The sequence below is a fragment of the Medicago truncatula genome, chromosome 3 (assembly GCF_003473485.1).
Source record: "Medicago truncatula cultivar Jemalong A17 chromosome 3, MtrunA17r5.0-ANR, whole genome shotgun sequence".
NCBI classification, from domain to species: Eukaryota; Viridiplantae; Streptophyta; class Magnoliopsida; order Fabales; family Fabaceae; genus Medicago; species Medicago truncatula.
Window position 1 is genome coordinate 25,451,946 of NC_053044.1, and position 23,005 is coordinate 25,474,950.

At 31.7% G+C, this 23,005-nt stretch overlaps 2 protein-coding genes across 2 annotated transcripts; both read right to left on the reverse strand.

Annotated features, from left to right (window-relative positions):
• Positions 1-7,272: 7,272 nt before the first annotated feature.
• On the reverse strand, positions 7,273-11,651 carry LOC11438007 (heterogeneous nuclear ribonucleoprotein 1). The gene is made up of 5 exons (XM_003600203.4): positions 11,351-11,651; positions 11,129-11,238; positions 10,591-10,812; positions 9,127-10,336; positions 7,273-7,898 (listed from the first exon to the last, which is right to left on the reverse strand). The coding sequence occupies exons 3-5, from the start codon at positions 10,810-10,812 to the stop codon at positions 7,885-7,887; spliced, it is 1,446 nt and encodes a 481-aa protein (XP_003600251.1). The 5' UTR covers positions 11,129-11,238; positions 11,351-11,651; the 3' UTR covers positions 7,273-7,884.
• Positions 11,652-20,205: 8,554 nt separating this feature from the next.
• On the reverse strand, positions 20,206-21,208 carry LOC11420458 (probable serine/threonine-protein kinase WNK11). Its single transcript, XM_003600204.3, has 2 exons — positions 20,705-21,208; positions 20,206-20,595 (listed from the first exon to the last, which is right to left on the reverse strand). Exons 1-2 carry the CDS (start codon positions 21,206-21,208, stop codon positions 20,206-20,208), a joined length of 894 nt encoding a protein of 297 aa, XP_003600252.3.
• Between the last annotated feature and the right edge of the window lie 1,797 nt (positions 21,209-23,005).

The window sequence follows — 23,005 nt, forward strand, 5'->3', positions numbered from 1 at the left end:
AAGATAGAAGGGATATTTTTTATCCAAATCAATTAGGTGTATGATGCTAATGCACACCTTCTAAAATTGAAGTGGGTGTGTATTAGCATTCCCCTTTAAAATATATTTTATTTCATTTAGTTTAGATTTAGCCCCCTCATAAGGATATATCTAACTTCGTTGATATATATATTTTTTATTTCTTATAAGTCAAGAGTAAAATGATATCAAAAAGAATACTGTTCAACTAAGTTGGTACCCTATTATAATCTTTTGTCAATTGCTCATATATAATATTATTAAAAAAAATAAGAAAAATACATATAAAAGAAAAAACGTGGGAGCATAAACGTAACCCAATAAATCCACACAAAATTGTAGGTCGACCTCAAAAGGAAAAAACACATCACAAGTGGATCCTCCTCTAATTAATCCTAAAACTAATAAAAGATCTTCAATGCGGTGATTGGACCGTCCGTCAACACCGACGGGAGTCCATGTACCATCAACTCCATGTAGCAAAGGGCATCAAACTAAACGATCCTTTCGAATTTCACAGTCCAAATCATACATAGTGAATGGAGAAACTAAACCGGCGTATAAATATGTATTTTTAATGTTCAAATGTAGCATCAGCAAACATGATGCTCTTGTTAGGACCATGTCATTGGGATACAGACCATGTCATGATGACAAATTGAGAGAGCCGAAGAATATCTAACCGTTTTTTCTATTTGTAGCAATAACCATTATATAATTTTTTTGTAGAGGTGCCCTTGAATCACTTTCAATTGTAATTGCAAAGGGGCCCTTGAGATGACAGTCTCAACTTGTCTGTGGGCTGTGATGTGAACCAGTAAGATTGCAAACAGCATCAGGGTCCATCTTTTAAATGTTTTTTAGCATAAGTTTATAATCATTTAGCTATAAATTAATTAAAAATAACAATAAAGAATTGATCCCCTTAAAAAATACAATTTAGAATTAATCTTTCATTATAATCTAAAGTTTATAGGCAATCAAATAATTCACAGTAATTGACTAATTATAGATTTTATTGTAAAAGATTATGATGCTCCAATCATCCATTCTCCTAGCTAAGCATTTTTTTTAGAAGGAACCTAGCTAAGCATTTTATGGCGTTGACATACTAGACAACTGTGAAAACTTTTATGCGAATTTTGAAATTCAAGATTTAATACGGTTAAGATATACTAATAAAAATTTATAGTAAATTTTTTTTAGAAAAAAAAGGAAGAGAATTTTCTTTATTAATAACAAAGTCACTAATGACCAGCCTTAAAAAAGCCACTAATAGCCATGTATGAGGTGAGATTCACGTTGTAAAGACAAGTTTTAATCATTAAGATGACACCTCTTGAAAAATACATGTATAATACACGATATATGTATGCATTTCATTAGTATATAATGCCGATCACAATTTGCTAAAAATAATATTTGTGATCAAAACAAGGTGTAGGATTTTCTTATAAATCATAATATATTTATATCCTCATGTTTTATGTTAAGATATCAACAAAAACATTATTGATATAACTCAAAAACTGTAGTGTACAATGTTCACTGATTAAATGTCTTTTTTCTCATTACCATCATCTATAAAATAAAATAAAAACTTGTCTTTTAGGTTCAATTCATCAAGAGACGATTATATTGATTCAGAAAGACAAGTGTCATCTTGAATGAAATCATTTACATCTCCATTGCATTCTCACAACTTTGTCTCACATTTTTTTAATTTCCTTTAATTTTTAAAATATGTATCTGTAAAGTATCTTATAAATGATTAGCACCATACTTAATTTATTTTTTTTAAAAGTAACCTTGGTACTTCTAAAATATATATCTGTGAAATATCAACTCTGATGTGAATAAATTATTATTTTCTTTAAGTATACAGACTTCATAGTTGGACAAAACTAACATGGAAAATTTTCAATACATAAGTTTTTTTTTGTTTGGCAGGAGGGTCGTGAGGATAGAAAAATTACTTGGATTAAATGTGATACCATTTGTTTGAAAAGAAGAGGAGGAGGAGGTTACTAGCTTGGGAGGAAGAGATGAGGGAGTGTCGTGCCTTGTTTTTTTGAAGGAAGGGAGTCTTGTGCCTTGTTAAATTCTAATGTATTGAAGGCTAACATGGCGGGAAGATGAATTTGGTATTTACATGTATCTAAAAAATATAATGTTAGTAGTGATTACTATTACCACAACAAAAAAGTCATCCAGCACAAGACGTGTGATAGTCGGATTAGGCAAGTGTACCAAATCGTTTACCAAGTATCGTATTCACATGTATTGTTATTTCGTCCAAATAACTTACGTTACTTATTTGGGAACAAAATAATATAATAGAGTTGCAAAGTTAATCTGTTTGCAACAAAACAAAGATACTTGTTTGGTTGCAGAATGTTAGGAGCGGTTAAGATCTTCCCTATTCATTTATTGGAATTAATTAACAGTCAATTCACGTTCAGTTATTCTAAGTTGACTATCTAAGTGATGAGTCCATCGGTACGTGATAACCTAATCGGTTTATCAAGTTGCATCTGCTGGTCGTATGATGATCCTTACGTGCGGGGTCTTACTCTCTCGGTTGATTTCGATCTATCCCTCCGCCTGTTGAGTTGCACCTGCTCATCACATGGTGATCCTTACGTGTGGGGTCTTACTCCGTTAGGGGTAATTGAAACTTAGATTTAAATTGGCGTTCCTAAATTTACAAAGTTATGATGGTCAATGTTCCTAAAGGTTTACCCATCTATGAAGTACATAGCACACTTTTCCTCTCAGTAGTTCTACAAACGGGTAGCCCTATCAGTGTCTACCTCACCAAGGTGAGAGGAGAATGGAGTTACTGAGCTGATTTAAGTCGTGAAGTCAATTGTTTCCTTAATTACTAATTAGTTACATCCTGGTTTCAACAGATTTTACTCAATATTAGTTATGTCACCTCCTATGTACTCACTACTAGGGTCCACTCACTTTCTTTCTTTCGCTAGTTATTAATTAGTTACATCTTGGTTAGACTTATATAAATATCAAAATATAAATATCAATATTAGGCACTGTCACTACCTAAGTGCCTAAGTCAGGGTTGCGCTCCACATGAGACAAATATTACGCACTGCAGTAAAACTAAATAGTGAACAGAAAATAATTAAATAAACGACTTTAAATTAAATAATTATCCAACAAATAAAATAGAGGTTCATCTTAGAACCCTAGCCTAAAAAATTTACTTACCCATCATAACTAAAACAAATTACAAAAGAAATAAAACTTACCCTAGAAAAACTTGGAGAGAGGAGAGAGAAACTCCTACTAGAAGCTCCTAGTGACCGCCTTCCTGTTGAACTGCCTCATTTCTGAACGAGAAATAATGAATGAGGAAGGCGGTATTTATAGGGAAAGTTTCCACATGATTTTGGGCTAAAAACACGGGCTTTCTTCCACAAAAATTCACAACACAACGCCTTGGGCCGCAAGGAACAGGCGCCAAGTGCATGTGTTTGTGAAGTCAGGCGCATGGTGCCTCAATCCATGCATCAGTTGCAACAGTTGTGAGTTCTGGGCACCTGGCGCCCCCTCCTATTCGCAGGGGCGCTTTTGAGCATGTGTGATGCTTAAAAGTTCATGTGTCTTTGCCTTTTAAGTGTTTGCTTCTATGTAAGATGTCTTGGAATTTGGGAGCAGAATTCCTCCTTTTGTAAAGTCTTTTGAGGTCTCTTAAATCTTCATTCTTCATCTTCCCAAGAACTTAACAAATCTTTGGATATCTTGCTTTGCCGATATACATGATTTCTTCGTGAATTACATCAAAAACATCCTAAAATTTCTATGTTTTAGGAAGAACAGAATTACAGACTTAAATATAGAAAACATTACAAATGTCCCAAAATCATAGTCAATTGCTCTAATACTCCTCTATTTTGCTGGTAAAACCTACTGAAAATGACTGAAAAAATGCTAAGAATAACGTAAGATGACATGTCACCAGTGTGCTAAGGAAGACTTAAAGATCCAAATTACAAACCCGAAAAAGAGAAACAAAACAAAAACAATGAGCAAAAAGGAGTTAAGTCACAAAAGTTAGGCAAAACATAGGCTTTTGCCTCAAGAAATTGTAGTCAAAATCGAATAAAACAAACTTCGATTTAAACCACCAAAACACAAGAAACTTAACTTGCTCACACATGGAAAAAAATATGCTCCTTCTTATGTTGGAAAGTACACCTATTTCTCTCTTTTCAAATAATGGAAACAACCGCTAACCGTAACATCTTGAACAGTAAGCACATATTTTTAGAGAAACCTCCCGAGCCGCAAAACTGATTTAGATGCGCAATTAAATTTTGAGAAAATGCCGAAGAAATCCCTAACCAATCGCAAATCACATACCAAATGCTACTGAAAAAATCACAACAAACAAACAAATGATCTCTATCCTCATTACTCTCACATCCTCCTGTACAAAGCTGCTCATCAATGGGCAACACATCCCTTCTCAGTAAATTATCCCTGGTAGGAAGTCGATTAAGTAGCAGTCGCCAAACAAACAAAGATACCTTTAACGGAACCACCTTTAACCACACTATATGACTGAAATTACTATGATTAGTAACAATATTATCTATCATAAAGCGGCTCTTTTAGAAGTATGTCTTTTTTTTCTTGGAGAATGCTTCGTAAATTGTATTCCTACAAGAGACAATTTAGTAAGGCGAGGCGTTCTTCGGAATGGTGAGCAACTGTGTGTGAGAGGTTGTAGTAATCAGGAGGATATGAAATCATTGTTTTTAAAGTGTGTCTTTTTTGGGAAAATTTGGTCTTATGTTTCTCACTGGTTAAGTCTTGTCACATTTACTTCGATGTGTATTTCAGATCATTTACTTCAATTTGGATGCTCAGGAGAATTCTAAGAAAAATTAAGTGTAGTTCTGCAGTTAATCTGGCTCTCAAGTGTTTGGGATATATGGAAAGAAAGAAATTCAAGAATTTTCAAGCATACAGAGGAAACTTTGCAACATTTACTAGACAAAATTAAGTTACAATCTTTTTGGTGCTTAAACACTAAGTATGCTTCCTTCGCTTTTGACTACCATTTTTCATGGCTTAATCCTCTAATATGTTTAGTGCTCAACTTATTTTGTGGTTTCTTTTTTGTTTTGTGTTTCTCAGGATATTTGATGTGATGCTAATCTTGTTCCATCGTCTTTATCTGGCATTTCTTGTGCTCAAAGGACTTGGTTGTTTGTGTCAATATATTTATTTTAACTTTTTCACCATACAATTAAGTTAGGTTACAACTAAGCAAATTAGAGAACCAATCTATTTCAATATATTTATGGTTCCTTATCAAAATAAATAAATTTATGGTTAATTAACAACCTACGATATATTATCTATATCTATATCAAGAGGAGAGATCAAATTATATTGATGTAACATTACAACAATATTATACCACTTACTAGAGTTTTATTCAACACATATTTTTTATATTTGATCGTTAGATTGAAAGTTTATATAGATCGTCTATATAATTTTTTTAATAAATCTTAAATTATTTGTTACATTAGGGAGTGCATCAAGATTAACTTTATATACTAAAAGTATTTAAGATATTAATTTTGATGACCACAATAATATATTGAATAATTTTATGATTTATCAAATTTTTTATAATGAAATAAAATTTCAATCAAACAATCAAATAAAAAAATTTATGTATTGATGCAACATTAATATAATATTATATAAAATGAGTCTTCCTCCTATATCAACATTCTATATCCTTTTTCTTTTAGTTTCCGGGCACTAGTTAAGGATATGAAAAAGGAAATTATATAGTAGTTATTGTATTGAAATTGTGTAATTAATTGATAATAAAGTCAAAAACAGTTTTCTTTTATGGTAATAATTCCCTTTTATAGTATGCTTGACCAATACCCTAGAAGCACCGGTTAGCACAACATGTGTGTATCATTTCAATTATATTAATAGCGTCGATACAGTCGGGAACATCAAAATGAATTATGAGACTGGCTGACAACGTGGCCTCGGCTGCAAGAAATAATTAATATCCTATTCAGTATTAATATTAATATTAATTAACATACACTTTAAAAATGCTTACATGTCAGCATTACACTCTCCCTAAGAAATAATTAATTCCCCGGAAACAAAAACTGATTTTTGAATAATGCAATAAATTAATTAAAAATAGAATTATCACATTCCCTTTTTAGTAGAAAAATCATAAATTACAAACATTACTTTGAAAAACATATTTTAATAATCATTTTAGCAGAAAACGATCAATCTGTAAGACTATTGTGCTTAACTTAAGAATTGAATTTATTTAGTAAAGTAGAAGAAATCAAACTAATATCAATCTCATAATTTTTCCTCAAAAGAAAAATAAATTCAATCTCATAATTTAACAAATTAACATAGACCCAACCTCTTTAAAAAACAAATAAAGTCTCTCAACCAGAAAAACTGCTCTAGTACAAAATTGTAACGTGATGCTGTAACGACAAATTCTAATCCACTTAAAGATAAGATAAAATCATAGCCACACGTAAGTTTGTTCATTTTAAGATCCAAATCTGAAATCTTATTAGAAGGATGGAATCACATGAAAGCAACAAGTAGAAGATTAATAACCATAAAGTTTGCTCAAATATGAATTTTGTTTCCAATTTTTCAGTCCCTATAACTTATAGCTTATGGAAATTATAGCTCAAATATATATTTTGTGCATACTATGAAAACGGCTTATGATATGTCCAAAAGCAATTTTCAGCTTATTTCCGTAAACTCTTGAGAACATCTTATTGAAATTCATTTTAGTTTATATGAAAAGGGAAATGCTAATAGGGCACATGTTAATACACCACAAATAGAAATTATATATAGAAAATTGTGCCAATTTATTTCATAAAAATTTGAAAAATAACTTTTCTCAATAAATACATGACACATTAATTTAATTAATCAGGACCAAAATAAAAAATTTCTAAAATTTAATGGGCCAAACAAATATTACAAGAACAAAGACATATTTAAGTCTAAACTTTCTATTTTGAGTTCAATCAATCATACTTTGTTCAATATATTTAAACATCATGCAAACAAAGTTACTTTCACAAAACAGTTTCAACAGACAAACAAACAGAAGAAGTGAGAATTGTTGACTAAAGTTGAAAATCATGACATAAATAGTAGTAATATAAAAGTTGTATAGCAAAAGTGCAACAAAAATTAATAAAACTATTTAGAAACTTGATTATTTGATGGGGACCTTATATAGGAATCCCACTCATGTTTTATCACACTTGATGATATATAAATCAAACTGAATCTCACTTACAATTTTGACCAAAGTTTACATATACCATAAAAATAAAAAGGTGGCAAAATCAAACACCTTTGGCTAAAAGAAACAAGAAATTCCAAAATTAACAATTACTCTATCATTCATCAAACAAACTAAAGCAACGACGCAACATGCCTCGCCGGAGATGTACTATTACACTATCATGGAATAAATCTTCCTTAGTCTATCCCGCGATATGATTTTACACCTCAATTGACATCCATGAAAGTAATCTAAATCTTGAAAACTGAAAAAAAGGACCGAAAAAACGGGGAAAAAACCACGCCTTACACAAAATCACTTGTAACTGCTTTGTTTGTTTTTGAATATGTATACTTCAAATGAAAGAACACCGTTAGCTATTATATGCCAAATTTCCTTGTGAGCTGATATATCTCTCAAAGCGATGGAGATGTATGAATTCACAATACCTCATTACTTGTAACCAGTTTTCCATTGATCTACTGCTACCATTACATATCCAAATTACATATCTCCTAAGCAGCGATGCCTGAAACAAGTGAATTTAATAAAAGAAAATGAGTAACATGCGATAAAATTAGGATTGGTAAATGCATTTCATATGAATGTCTAATCATGTTTCAGTATCAAGTCATATTGTGATTTTTTTTAAGAATGTGGTAAGATAATGATTGGATCTCTAAGAAACCTATTTAATTCAATCGTGTTTAGTTAGTTATTAAACTCAAACTTGATTATGAACATCACAAAAACATATATGCTAAACAGATAACTGTTTTGTAATATAATAGGCAATATGGTAATCATTAATCAACAAGAAGCTCATTCATGATAATGTGTAATGATTAAATTAGATCATATAAATTATGATACATTATAAGAGAAAATAGACAAAAATCTAATCTCTCAGCCCCTCGTTCATGGCACTACAACAGTTCACATTCATCATGGTAGAGATTGTCCACATTTAAGCATCATTCTTTGTTTTGGTGGTGGCCGGGGTTCGAACCCCGGACCGTGCATATATTATGCATTTGTCCATACCAACTGAGTTAAGCTCACGAGGACATTTAAGCATCTTTCAAGTTAATATAAACTAACGAATAAAATCACATTATAAAATAATCAAGATCCTATGCATGATTATAGGAAGTCGAAAGCAATAATTATACTTGGATTCCAGTAAACATTCATGAGAAAGCTAACAAGAATCTAAAGATAAAAAGTTAAGATATGCATAATAGAAGTCAGGAAACAAGTACTCCGGTATAAGCTATGAAGTACTAACACAAATAGCGACAACAAACATGATAGTGACATTGATAGTCAGATACATAGACACGTGCAATAATTTAACAAAATGGAAGTGAATGGATATACCCACATCTTTTGGCATCGTGTAAGTGTAGGATACCTACAAGTATTTTAGAGAGCAACTGAATGTAAACACATGTTGGCGTTGTGTCGGTGTCGGACACCGACAAGTTTTAGACAACAGACATGCCTTCAATCGGAAGTGTCTACGCTACATAGCTTATAAAAAAATTAACAAAGCTTCGAATGTGCCTTTATCATTATCAATATATCGCAATTCAAGATACGCTGATCTTAAAGACAGATGTTAAAGAAAACTAGTAAAATACAGATTCTCTTTTCAAGTTCATTCAGAATAATTCATATTCTGAAACATAAAAACCACCATAGAAAATCAACAAAACTTAATAACAAAAATCTGATTATGTAGCGAAATATCTAACCTCTATTAGGTTGTCTACTAGCAACATTGTAGCTTCCAATATAACCCTCGGAAGTCTTCACAGGATCATCAGATGCAATACCACCAAGACCATAACTGAATGAGCCAGAACCATCTATCTCAGAAGTAGCAGACCTCCAAGCAGAGTCATTGTAAACTGAACCGCTGCCACTGCGGTATAAGTCACCATAGGATCCATCATAACCACCAGCTGATGCATTAAATGTAGAGGATGGATTCGCAACTGCATTGCTGTTTCTTCCATATCCTACTCCCCCTAATCCAAAGCTGCTATCTCCACCTTCATAAACATTATTCCCAGTAGCATAGCCAGAAGCAGCGCCTCCACCCTGACCCTGAATGGCAGCACCCCAGTTAGTGCCGCTATTTCCAATTGAAACACCGAAAGCTCCACCTCCAGATCCCAAGAACGCACCAGGGCTAACCGGGTTATTAGCATTGCTCAGTCCCCCATTTCCCCAAACATTCCTAGAAGTCGAGTTCATAAGAGAATCACCTCGCCCATTACCTCCGTTATAGCCTATCGGAGTAGCATATCTGCTTGAGTTTCCACTATAGAAAGGACTAAATATCCGACCATACCCTAAATTGTTCCCAAAGTTAGAGTTCCCTCCAAAGTTTGGGCTCAATCCTGACTCCAAGTTCATACCCATTCCATAACCGGTGTTACCAAAAGGAGTAAAACCAGTTCTACCACCAGTAAGTGGACTAAACCTACCATCCATTCTGACTCCAAATCCTCCTATTGGACTCATACTATAACCTTGACCATAATTGTTTAGGTAGCTACTAGCCCTACTGTTCAAACTATAGTTGTTATATCCTATCAAGGGGCTACGGGTGGGACCAGGGGAAAGTTCTTTCGGAACTGCTCTCTTGACTTCAACCATCTTTCCATTGAGTTCATGAAAAGTTTTGTAAAGAACTCTGTCCACCGCTTCTTCTGAATCATATGTGATGAATCCGAAACCTCTTGGCCTCTGTGTATTGTGATCATACATAACTACAACATCAGTAATTGTACCAAACTGATCAAAATACATCTTGAAATCGCTTTCGGTGATTGTTGATGGCAAGCCTCCAACAAAAATCTTCTTTGTACGTCCAGGACCAGGTGATCCTTGGACACTACCAGTCTGTCTGTTTATATTCTGCTGATCGTCCCTAGGAACAGCTTTCTTTGCTTCAACCTGAAAATTCACCAGGATATCAATCAAAAATCTGCAAGGCATTTCAGTTTCTTATAAAATAAACAGAAAAAAGTCAAATCTGATCCAATGTAGATCAAAAATCAAGTATTATGACTTCAATTCTATAGAGTCAAAAGTGAAAACGATAATTTGATCACCAACAAAAGTATAAAATCAAAGACTCGATTGCTGCAAAGCAAAACAAATAGTATCAACAAAATGCCAAACATAAGTCTACAAATAAAGCAACTCACTGTGCGGCCATCAATTATGTGCTTATCGATAATGACTCTCTCAGCAACGGCGGGATCAGAAAAGACAACAAAACCAAAACCACGAGCACGTCCTGTTGCGCGATCTCGCATGATCACAGCCTCAATTACCTCCCCATATGTTGCAAAATACTCTTTGAGACGTTCCTCGTCAGTGTCCCAAGATATTCCTCCAATGAAGAGCTTTCCGAGATCCGATTCCATCTGTGTCAATTTCCAATCATAACAAGTTATTAACCATCAGTTACCAAATTCGATATCGAGATTCAACAAAAACTCAAACCATGACTCATAATTCTCATCTCTAACCAAACCAAATAACCAAAAACAAATCAGAAATCATTAAACGCATCGAAATCAATCAATGATGATCATAATTCCAGTTAAGGAATCAATCTAAGATTCTAAATGCATCATAACCAACATCAATCTACACAAAATTCAATCTTTACAAAAACAAAAGCATCTGTAAACCGATCAGAAAATGTACATCAAAAGAATCTATGAAACAAAAACAAACCTTATCTGAAAATTCAGACACAACCCAGTTGTTGCTTCGATCAAACAAGAAGTGGGTTTTGTCAAATTCGATCTAAGAGCATCGGATCTTCCCAGCATCAATCAAAAGAACTAATCTCATCAAAAAAACAAAAAATTAACTAGATCAGAAAAAAATTCAAAAATTCGGAAACTTTACAAGAGATCGATGAGAATTGAATCAAACCCAGATGAGAAAATTTACCATATGAAGATTTAGATGTAGAAAAAATAATGGGCATGTGCAAAAAAAAAATACCAAACAAAAATGTTTCAATGAAAATTTGGAATGAAAACAGAGGATGTGTTTTTCATCCTCTTATGTTTTATGTTTATGTTTATGTTTGTGTCTCTCTCTCTCTCTCTCTTGTTTTGCTTTTCTATCTCTTTCTTCTTCTTTGGTTATTCCACTCACTACCTTAATTTAAATGAGAAAAGAAAAGGAATTTGTAACTAACATGAGGAGAGGCAAATAGATAGATACATAATATATAAATAGAGAGATATATAGAGAGAGACTATAAATCTTCTGGTGCAAGAATATTTGGAGGAGCCACCATTTGACAGCATATAATGATATTTATGATATTGAAAGAAAAATATGCTAATAAAATATTAGATTTTGAAAATAATTAAAATTAGATTTAATGACCAAATTTTTATTTTTGTTGGTAGATGAAGTTACAAGCATATATGAAACTCACTCACACAATTGAGAGATCTCGATTTTGAGGTCAGGTGAAGGTGTTTAGCTTAGCAATATTGGATTGTCGGTTGAACAATTTAGTTAACACAATAGATATGTAATTCATTTGTGTAGATATCTTAGCAAGACTTGACATATTTATATTGAATAAATAAATAAACAGATTCAATGGCTTTGCCGTAGTAAACGGATCTGACGTCTGTCGGTGAAAAGAATGCAGAATGACGACACTAGGTTTACGGCTTTTTTATGTTGGTGAAAACAATGTGGAATGCAGACACTGTGTTTACGGCTTTTTAAAAAAGCAAAGCCAGAAAAAGAGTGAACCACGCGATGAACACTGAAGAGGTTAAGAAGTAGATATAGATGAAATTAACCAAATTTTTATTGTGGTATGTAGACAAAGTTACAATCATCACTAAAACTGCTGAGTGGGTAATGCTAACTAGTAACCTAAGAGAGAGCACCACCCTAAATCATCACTACAACTCACATTTGAGAGAATTAGATTTTGAAATCAGATCAATGTGTCTAGTTTAACAATATCGTAATTGTCGGTTGAGCATTCATTTATGTAGATATTTGAGTAAGACTTGGTATATCTAATATTGAATAACTAAATTCAATGACGTTGCTGTAATAAAAGCATCTTACGTCAGGAGGTGAAAACAATGTGGTATGAGGGCACTAGTTTTGCGGCTTTTTAAAAAGTGAATCCTGAAAATAAGTAGACCTCAAGATGAACATGAAATGGTTAAGAAGTTGATATAGATCAAGGCTCTGTTTGGCATAGAAGTGTTCAAAACCGAACCAATCCAAAAGAAAACTGCAATTGGAATCAATTCAAACTGAAACCGGAAAAAACCGCATTTAGTTCAAATGTATTTGAATCATTTTTTTACTCAATCGCATAGTTTGGTTCGGTTTGCGGTTTTGATTTTATCAACCGACCAAACCAAACCAAACCGCGATATAAGAAAAACACTAATTAAATATATATCACGTAGACCAATACTCATATAAATTCAATGGAAACTTTAATAAAATGTTATATTTTTTCTCTTGTTAAGTTTCTTCGTTGTTTTTTCCTATCAAAAATGTATTTATATGCTACTTGAACTCTTAGAGAATGATTAAATTTTTAGTCTTTTGTATTTCTTACAAGATAGAATTTCTTTTTGCCCACGTTTTAATTTGGTCTACGTTGTTAGGGACATTGCTGGATGAAAATAAAATTGTAATGTTGGATGAAATTAAAAGGGTTAATAAGTCTTTACCCCCCTGTAATATATGACACTTTTGGTTTTGCCCCCTGTAAAACTATTTTTTTAGATTCCGTCCTTGTAAAATGAAGATTCTTCACGATTACCCCCTAAGTCCATTGACTTAGCAGAATCTTTGATGTGGCACTTAGGTGGCTTTTCCTTTTTAATTTTAATTTTTTTTGCTTGCCACGCGCAAAAAATATTTTACACGTCATTTATATTTAAAAAAATTTAAAAAACAAAAAATCTGAAAATATTAGATTTTTTTCCAAAATTTTAAAAAATAGAAAAAAAATCATATCTTTTTCGAAATTAAGAAGATATTTAAAAAATGTGGAATTTAATTTTCTAAATAAAAAAAATTCAGATTTTTTTCGCAATAAAAAAGTTTTTTAATTTTTTTTTACAAAAAATAAAAATTTTGGAAAATATTTTAATTACTAAAAATCTAGATATAAATGTTTTTAAATTCAAATTATATAATCTGAAAAAAATTGATTTTATTTAAATTTCTAAACTCTTAACTTCAAAATTTTTTTAAAAACTTAAAATTTAAAAAAGATTAGTTTTTTTTTTAAATTTTTTTTATAAAATCTTGTTCCAGAATTCAGATTTTACGAAATTTTGAAGATTTTTTAAATTCTGAATATAATTTTTATGAAATCTTTTTCGAAATTAAAAAATGAATTTTTTTTCTTCGAAATTAGGAATATTTTAAAATAAATTTTGGAACTTAATTTTCAAAATAAAACAATTAGATAATATAATATTTTTCGAAGTTTTTTTAATTTTAATTTATATTTGAATATTTTAGAATATTTTTCTTTATTATTTTAAAAGATTTCAAAAAATTTGAAATATATTAAATTTGAGCTTTTGTTGTAATTTTTTTCTAAATTTAAAAACAAATTATTTTTCTCCTAATTAATTCATTTTTTAATAATTTTTGAAAAATAATTTTTCATATTTTTTTAATTATTAATGACATGTATAATGTTTTTCACGCGTGGCAATAAAAAAAAAACCACGTAGTTGCCACGTCAGAGATTATGTTGACTCAAAGGGCTCGGGGGGAAATCCTGAAGAATCTTTATTTTACAAGGACAGAATCTAAAAAAAAAATTACAAGGGGCAAAACAAAAAGTGCCCTATAATACAGGGGGGTAAAGACCTATTAACCCAAATTAAAAACATTGCTGAAAATATGTTGCGTTTTAGCTTTTTAATTTGATTTTAACATTGAAAAAAAATTATTGTGTAAAGAAATTGCACCAAATGATCCAAATCCAAACCGCATTCTTTTGGTTGGTTTGGTTCGGATATTATTTTAAAAGTCAACTGAACTAAATCAAACCGCATACTTATTTATCTCGCGGTTCGGATGACTTTTAGTCTCAAAACCGAACCACACAGCACCGTGAACATCATTAGTTTGTCAAGACCAAAAAGGTAGCTTATAGCTTATAAGCTCATCTGCCGAAAAAATTCTGTTTGGTAACAATCCATCTACAACGACCTTATAGCTTATTTCATAAGCTTATTGCTTATTTTTCAAATGCTATTTCAAGTAGCGTTTGAGCTTATAGCTTATATCTTCTTACTTTTCTTACATATTTGTCCTTATTATTTCATTTAAAATCCATTTCTACCCCTTATATTTTATTATAATATCTATACTATATATAAAGAAAACACTCCCTTTTAGCTCTTTTGAGCTGGATTTTTCTTTTAAAAAATGTCCTCAATTTTGAATACAAATAACACATGTAACAAATAGATAAATTTAGATATTAAAAAAATGTAACACACACGTTATAAATATACATATGTCTGTTTTATTTTCCTTTATCATTTAAAAAGTGCAACAAACTAAATGAGTATATTTATACTTACTTTTTAATTATCTCAATTATGCCTTTAAACAATTTTTTTTTTTTTTATAATAAATATTGTTGTTGGTGACATTAAAAAAAAATTATATTATATTTTTTTGTTATATTGTTGGTGTCATTGAAATAGATAATCATAGTTAGTTTGGTTTGTTATAACTTGAAAGTAACAAACATTCATATTTTTTATTTTAATCAAAATCAAAATTTTATAAAAAAAATACGATTCATAATTTTTAAACGTTGGTGCAATAAAAAGAGCAGAAAGACGAGCATGTGAAATATATCATAGTCCCTTTTTTAATAAACTAGCGAAAAGACGGGCAATCTCGTGCCCGTCTTTTCTCTCTTTTTATTTCACTAACGTATGAAAATTATTAACGGTGTTTTTTTATTAAATTTTGATTTGGATTAAAACTAAATATATAAATGTTTATTACTTTCAAGTTATAACTTACCAAACTAATCAAGATTATTTATTTCAGTGACACTAACAATATAACAAAAAAAATATAATCTTTTTTTTTTTAATGATATCAACACCGATCTTTATTATATAAAATGTTGTTTAAGGGTATAATTGAGACAATGAAAAAGTAATAAATATACTCATCTAATTTGTTACACTTTTTAAATGATAAAGGAAAAAAAAATCATTTATATATATATATATATATATATATATATATATATATATATATATATGATCAAATGACACCAATGTGTCAAATTAATCTTGACATCAAATCTCAACCATTTATTAGTATTTGAACAATGACTTATATTAATTCATTTATGTAGCTCACGTGATTATTATTATTTCCAATTTTGTGTCTTCTTCAACCTTCAGGTTTTCCTAATTCATGTCTATTTAAAAAAACCTTCCTAATGAGTAATTATTGACTGCTACCTTTGCTTTTATATCGTTAATCACCTGTCATAAAAAATATATTTACATATGCACTTATTCACATGACATGCTTGAGGAAATTTCTTCTCCTATTTATTTCAGAAATTAAAATACATTTCAATGGATGCAAGGATATGAAATTTGGGTTGCAGCAAGAAGCATTGTTTGAGATGTTATATGTACTCCATGCATTCATATATCGTAGGATTCATGTGTTTCTAGTGATATTGTATTATGAACTTTTTTTTTAGAGAATATTTTGTATTATGAACTTGAAATATATGTATATAATGGCAAAGGTTTACCGTATTTTTTAAAGCTAAATGAGAGAGGGGGAGAGAGACCCGAGAAAATAGGGAATAAATTAGGAAAGTTGAAATATTATTCTTTAGAAAGCAAGTTCAGATTCTCATGTCACATGAGGATTAAGTGACTAATTATAAATCTTTAGATCAAATAAAATAAAAGGTTGAGTTAAGATCAAAAAAAATAAAATAAAACAAAAGGTTGAGATTTGGTGTCAAAATTTAATTTGACACCTTGATGTTATTTGATCCTATTCCTATATATATATATATATATATATATATATATATATATATATATATATATATATATATATATTCACATCGTGTTTGTTATTTTTTTAATATTTAAATTTATTTTTATCTATTTGCTAAAATTGAGAGTATTTTTTAAAAGAAAAATTCAGTCCAAAAGAGCTGAAAGATTTTTTACTTTTCTTTATCCTTGCCATAAGGCTTCTCATGATAATGACTTTTTCCTTTCTTATCATTCACCGGCTTGTAGTAATTAACCTTAGCATTCTCTACTTCATCAGGATGTTCACCAAAGTATCAAAATCACCAATCTCATGAAAGCACACATGCTGGTAGGTCTCAGGGCGCAATCCACTCTCAAACTTAACACACTTGGACACCATAGCATCTTCAACATTGATATAAGGACAAAACCTAGACAACTCCGCAACCGACATGCTCCCTTGCTTAAGCTGTAAGAACTCCACTTCCTTCTTGTTCCTCAGATCGGCTGGAAAATACTTTCTCAAGAATTCCTCCTTTAATCTCTCCCAAGATACCACATCACCACCAACCTCTAATCTTCTCTTATCATTATCCCACCAATACTCAGCCTCCTCCGCTAGCATGTGCGTGACTCCAACCTCACTTTATGATCATCACTAGTAACCTTAGCACGAAAAAAAATCCGATCAACACCTTGCAGCCAAGTCTGCGCTCCCTCCAGATCATGCCGGCCCTTGAATGCTGGAGGATGGTTTCTCTTGAAACGATCCAACCTTCGCTCCTCTCCCTCACCCTGGTCCTATTGACCATGCCCGTGAGCCTGGGCCTGAGCAATACCTGAGCCACCGCAATGAAAGCCTCTGGGATTGCCTCATCATTCCTACCATATCGACCAGCCATCTTACAAGATCCACCAACCATCTCACTCCTACCATTATCAAGAACATTCATCATGAATTCGACAACATTCAACAATAATCATCGTGATTTTCACTCATTTAAGCCAAAATCTTAAGAACAACTTTTCTATATCATCAAGTATGAGTTTAAGCACATAGACAACTTAAATTCACAAAGGTCATCATACACATAATTAGCATAATCAATTAACACGAAAATCACCTTAACATAACACCAAATTCATGCAAATCACATGATAAAACATGACCCATAACCACTCTATCACTCATAATCTCTAAATGGTGAATATAAACTTTCCTCTTACATTAACCTTCAAAAGCTAACTTAATCTTCATTCTACTCTCCCTCTTGAGCTTTCCCCAAGCTAGATCTCCATTTCTCTTGAAACTCTTCTTTCTTTCTCTTTTTCTCTACTCCTCTCTCTTTGCCTCTTCTCTCTAAAATGTAACAAATTAGGTCTTAACCTAATTTTCACAGAGACTATTCTCTTATATAATGTTGAGCTTAGTCACACTCACTAATGAACTTAGTAACTTTCTATCACTCACAAAATGTTACTACACAATCTATACATTCACACAATAGTTCGATTTCCAAAATACCATTTAATAGTTAATCAGCCTCTACTTTAGTAATTTACCGAATTTTCTCACGCAGATCTCAAACAAATCATATGATAGACACATTCACACAATAGTTTGATTCCCAAGATACTATTTAATGGTTTGATCAGCCCCCATGCTTTACCAAACTCTCTCGTGCAGCAACTATTGAACATTGACTTCGATCCATGATCAATAAATTGTGTTGCCAAGTTATCGCTTATCATTGTAACTAGCCCTATGTTGTATTCATAGAATTTGAACTCGTTACAATAACTCAAAGCTTTTATTAATTTATTTATTTTGGCACAAAAGCTTTTCTTAATTTAAAAGCATGGTAAATATATTTAACAAAGACATCAATATTTTCATGTTAAGATTTTGAAATTAGTCTCGAAGCTGAAGTTATTAAGGATCATGGGACCAAACCTAACTCATCAAAAACCTACAAACTTTTGATAGAGTTAAATCATAAAAGACCAAACCCAAATGCCAGAAATTTTAAAAAAATCAACCTCTGAATTCCAAGACTTGTTGCAATAAATGCTTTAGATGTTGTGTAAAAGAATGTTGATGTAAATATTATGTTCACATATTAAAAACAAATTATCAAAGTGGCGCAGCGGAAGCGTGGTGGGCCCATAACCCACAGGTCCCTGGATCGAAACCAGGCTTTGATAAGTTCTGTTTTTTCTCAATTATTTTCTATTTAACGACATAAGTTACTATTTTTTTTCAATTATCTTTTATTTAACGACCGTCGTTTTGAATAGTTGTAGGTTAATTTTGATTATTTAAGTTAAAATATTTCAATTCTTGATAAAATGAAACCGAAAAATGAACGTTGATCAAAATAAACTATACACAAATTAAAAAAAAAACTATACACGGTAATTCGCACACTTATTTGTTGAGTGTAGGTTGTCGTTTATATATGGTGCATGTTGTACCTTTCTTTTAGTGGATTGGTCATTCTTCTTGTGCGGCATTGCTTTTAATAATATGTTTTAAAAAAAAGAGAAATGCTAAGGACAAACTCTCAAACACACTCTTTCAACACACTCCAATAATAGGAAGCCACCTCACCCCAATTTTTAATACATTTCAATTTCATATTAGGTTGTCGGTTAATTAAACAAAGGATGGGGATGATGTGTCAACATATTATTGGAGTGTGTTGAAAGAGTGTGTTTGAGAGTTTGTCCTTAGCATTTCTCTAAAAAAAAACACCAAAAAGATCGAAGCTTAATTAATATTATCACTTAATGTGTACAAGCTTTTCTGCCAATGCTGAAAAATACGGCAGTTTCTTTCTCTCTAAATAAACCAAATAGTATAGCGCCATATAATAGTAAGACTCATACAAATTTGCTTTGAGAAGCCTCCTGCAGTAAAAGAAGCCAAATTTTGGCAAAAAAAACACTCTTGATGAACAAGTGATCCACATCGTCATGCTTCCTGCCCGCAAAACAAGTCCGCTGCCGGCCCTATGGTAACAGACAGCAGCAGATGTACCCTTGACAATGTCAAAACGAGCAAGGTATGATGGCGTGCATTTGTACCAAGGACAGCTACAGACCTGCACCCAAAAGAACCACCACCACGAAAGACCACCAAACTACGGAATCAAAACTGATATTGCACACCAAAATCAAACACCAACTACAGCCCTCCAACTCCTTAGGCCCGTACAATACTGATATGCAATTCAAAGCTCCAAAACTTTAGTTTTTAGAGGCAATGCTCCAAAACTTAAAACCTAAAACCTCCTTCTTTGGTCTAGTGAACCAATAATTCTAGAATTTAATAAAAACTAAATCTAAAATTTCAGCAATTCACACAATAAATCAAATTGTCCTAAAGCTTATAGGAATGAAACTAGTCCAACAGAAACATCAACTCAACAAACAACTAACTGCAGGTAAGAAAAAGTAACCTAGCTAGGAGGAGTCCGGCATATATTTGAAACAAATATCATACCATAAAATAAATATACAAGCAAGAACGGAAGATACCGTTTAGTCACAAAATAACTGAAAACATTAACAATATCATTTTTATCATCGTTAAGTGTAACACGCATCATATTCATCAAATCCTACCCTAAATTGATTTACCGACAAAAATTCGGGTAAATCAAATTTTTTTCATAAAGAAAGAATACATACTATATCAACATATAGTTGGTCAAGATAAATACAAATTTTTAATCACAATGTAACTTAGTAATCAACATCGTCGTTTTCATCGTACTCTACATCATCAAAAAAAGGATCCTTTAGCAATTCCTCAGCAGAAGGTCTAGCCCTTGATTGAGCAAGACACTTTTCGATGAAAGTCTTGACTTCAGCATCTTTTATCTTGTTCAAGGATTGTGGTCTCACACCTGAAGTCACCTTCTTGTATATCTTTGCAACATTGTCACATTCACTATATGGAATTTCAAGTGTCACCATCTCTAATACTAACATTCCAAATGAGTATATGTCTACCATTTCTGTGTAATTCTCTTCATATAGCTCTGGTGCCATAAATTCCGGTGTGCCTAGAATTGAATGTGCTGAGTGGTTCTTTCCCACAATTGCTGCCAAACCTAAGTCACCAATCTTAACCTAATATACATTAAAACAAATAATTTAGTACTAATTAATGGTATATATCTTCTGATAAACAACATGGAAAATAGAAAGAAAAAGACAAACATGTTTATGAAAAATTTACCTGGCCAGTATTTCCATTGACAAACACATTACTGCAATTGAGGTCTCTATGGATGATACAAGGATCATGAACATGCAAATAATTCAACCCTTCCAATATTTGTTTAGACCACTTCTTCAAAGCCTTAAGAGAAACATGTTTATGTTTCTTCCTATACTCCCTCAAATTCCCACTTGTACAAACCTCAGTGATGAAATTCAGTGTGTTATGCTCCTTATCCCTCCAAACATTGTAAAGTGCAATGATGTTTTTGTTTGTCATGTTTTTAAGAAGTCTCACTTCAGAGTAAAGTCTTTCAATCATTGCAGGGTCATTGCTGAAATTTCTGAGCTTAACTTGATTCCATGCTACTTCTATTCCTTCTTCATTATCAAATGCTTTATAGACTTTTTTACAAGCACCAGCTCCAAGTAATTCATCGTATCTTCCATATCTTCCAGTTGGATCAGTTTCAACAAATGTTTCTGTGTCTTTGTCGGATGGATTTTGTTGAACACTTGGCATCTAGAACAAAAAAACATGGACCAAATCAGATTATCATAATTAAAACAAACATAGAGACCAAAAAGTAAGAATGTTTAGCTATCTACTTTTATGATACTTTGATTTTCAAGAACAAAATCAAGAGTTTTGTAAAAGGTTTCCCAATTTATACGTTGCGACACCCAGGCTTTTGATGTCTCTACAACCATATTCATACTTTTTTTTGTTGCAACCATATTGATACTTTGATTAAGTGTAGTTTAATTGAGATTCTCTTCAATATTAAACATATTAGGCGCGGCCTTGTTTCCGCTAGAACAATTACAATCTTGGTATAACCTAATTGTTAGATTTGGTCTGATTTTCAAAGAGCAAATTCAAAAGAGCTTTTTTTTTAAAAGTTTCGCAATTTATATGTTGCGACACCAGGGTTTTTGATGTCTCAAGCAGACCTTGATTTAGGTCTAGGGTTCAGGTTCTTTTTGGTTACAATCTAGGGTTCAAGTTCTACAAAGGAGACAAATACTAACACACTAACATTTATTATTAACACTTGTCAAAAAAACATTTATTATTAACAAGAAGAAAGGTCTTGTTTATCTATGACAACAATTAAAACCTAAATTGAATATAGCTCTTGAAAACCAACAAAGTTTTAAAAAAATCGCAATTTAAGAGTTTTTAATTAGTGAATATTGTTACCATGAAGTAGAAAACTGAGGCTATGTTGTTGAAAAGTGAAGCTGAGGATTATGTGAAAAGAGAGAGTAGAATGAACCGAGGTTACCAAAACCTAGGAATGTGAAGAAGAATATTTGAACGGAAGTATTTATACACAAATTAAGGAGTCCAGTTAAAGTAATATTTGATTTGATTCGCATTAGTTTAGGATAAATATTCAATATTTTTGGAATTCTGTTTTGATTTTGAGATTAATACGCAACTCAAATTAAAAGTTTGAGAAAGTTTGTAACAAAAAAGAAAAAACTTTGTTTCTGTGACCTTATAAACCCCATTGCATAATTTTACTGTTTTAACCCTAATGCTCACACCTAATCTCTTATTTTCATGACCAAAGCAAATCGGCATCGCTTTATTTCCCCTATTTCGTCAAAACAAATCGCCCTATTTCTTCAACAAAACAAATCGCCCTATTGGAATCTTCTTATATATTAAAGTTAACCCGTAAGCCCTAATTTTAACCTAAACCCTATTGCACAATTTTACTGTTTTAACTCTAATGCTCACAACTAATCTCCTATTTTCATGAACAACCCTGATGCTCACACCTAATCTCCTATTTTCGTGAACAAAGCAAATCGGCATCGCTTTATTTCCCCTATTTCTTCAAAACAAATCGCCCTATTTCTTCAACAAAACAAATCTCCCTATTGGAATAAAAGGGTTTTGAAAGATTATAAGGTCACAGAAACAAAGTTTTTTCTTTTTTGTTACAAACTTTCTCAAACTTTTAATTTGAGTTGCGTATTAATCTCAAAATCAAAACAGAATTCCAAAAATATTGAATATTTATCCTAAACTAATGCGAATCAAATCAAATATTACTTTAACTGGACTCCTTAATTTGTGTATAAATACTTCCGTTCAAATATTCTTCTTCACATTCCTAGGTTTTGGTAACCTCGGTTCATTCTACTCTCTCTTTTCACATAATCCTCAGCTTCACTTTTCAACAACATAGCCTCAGTTTTCTACTTCATGGTAACAATATTCACTAATTAAAAACTCTTAAATTGCGATTTTTTTAAAACTTTGTTGGTTTTCAAGAGCTATATTCAATTTAGGTTTTAATTGTTG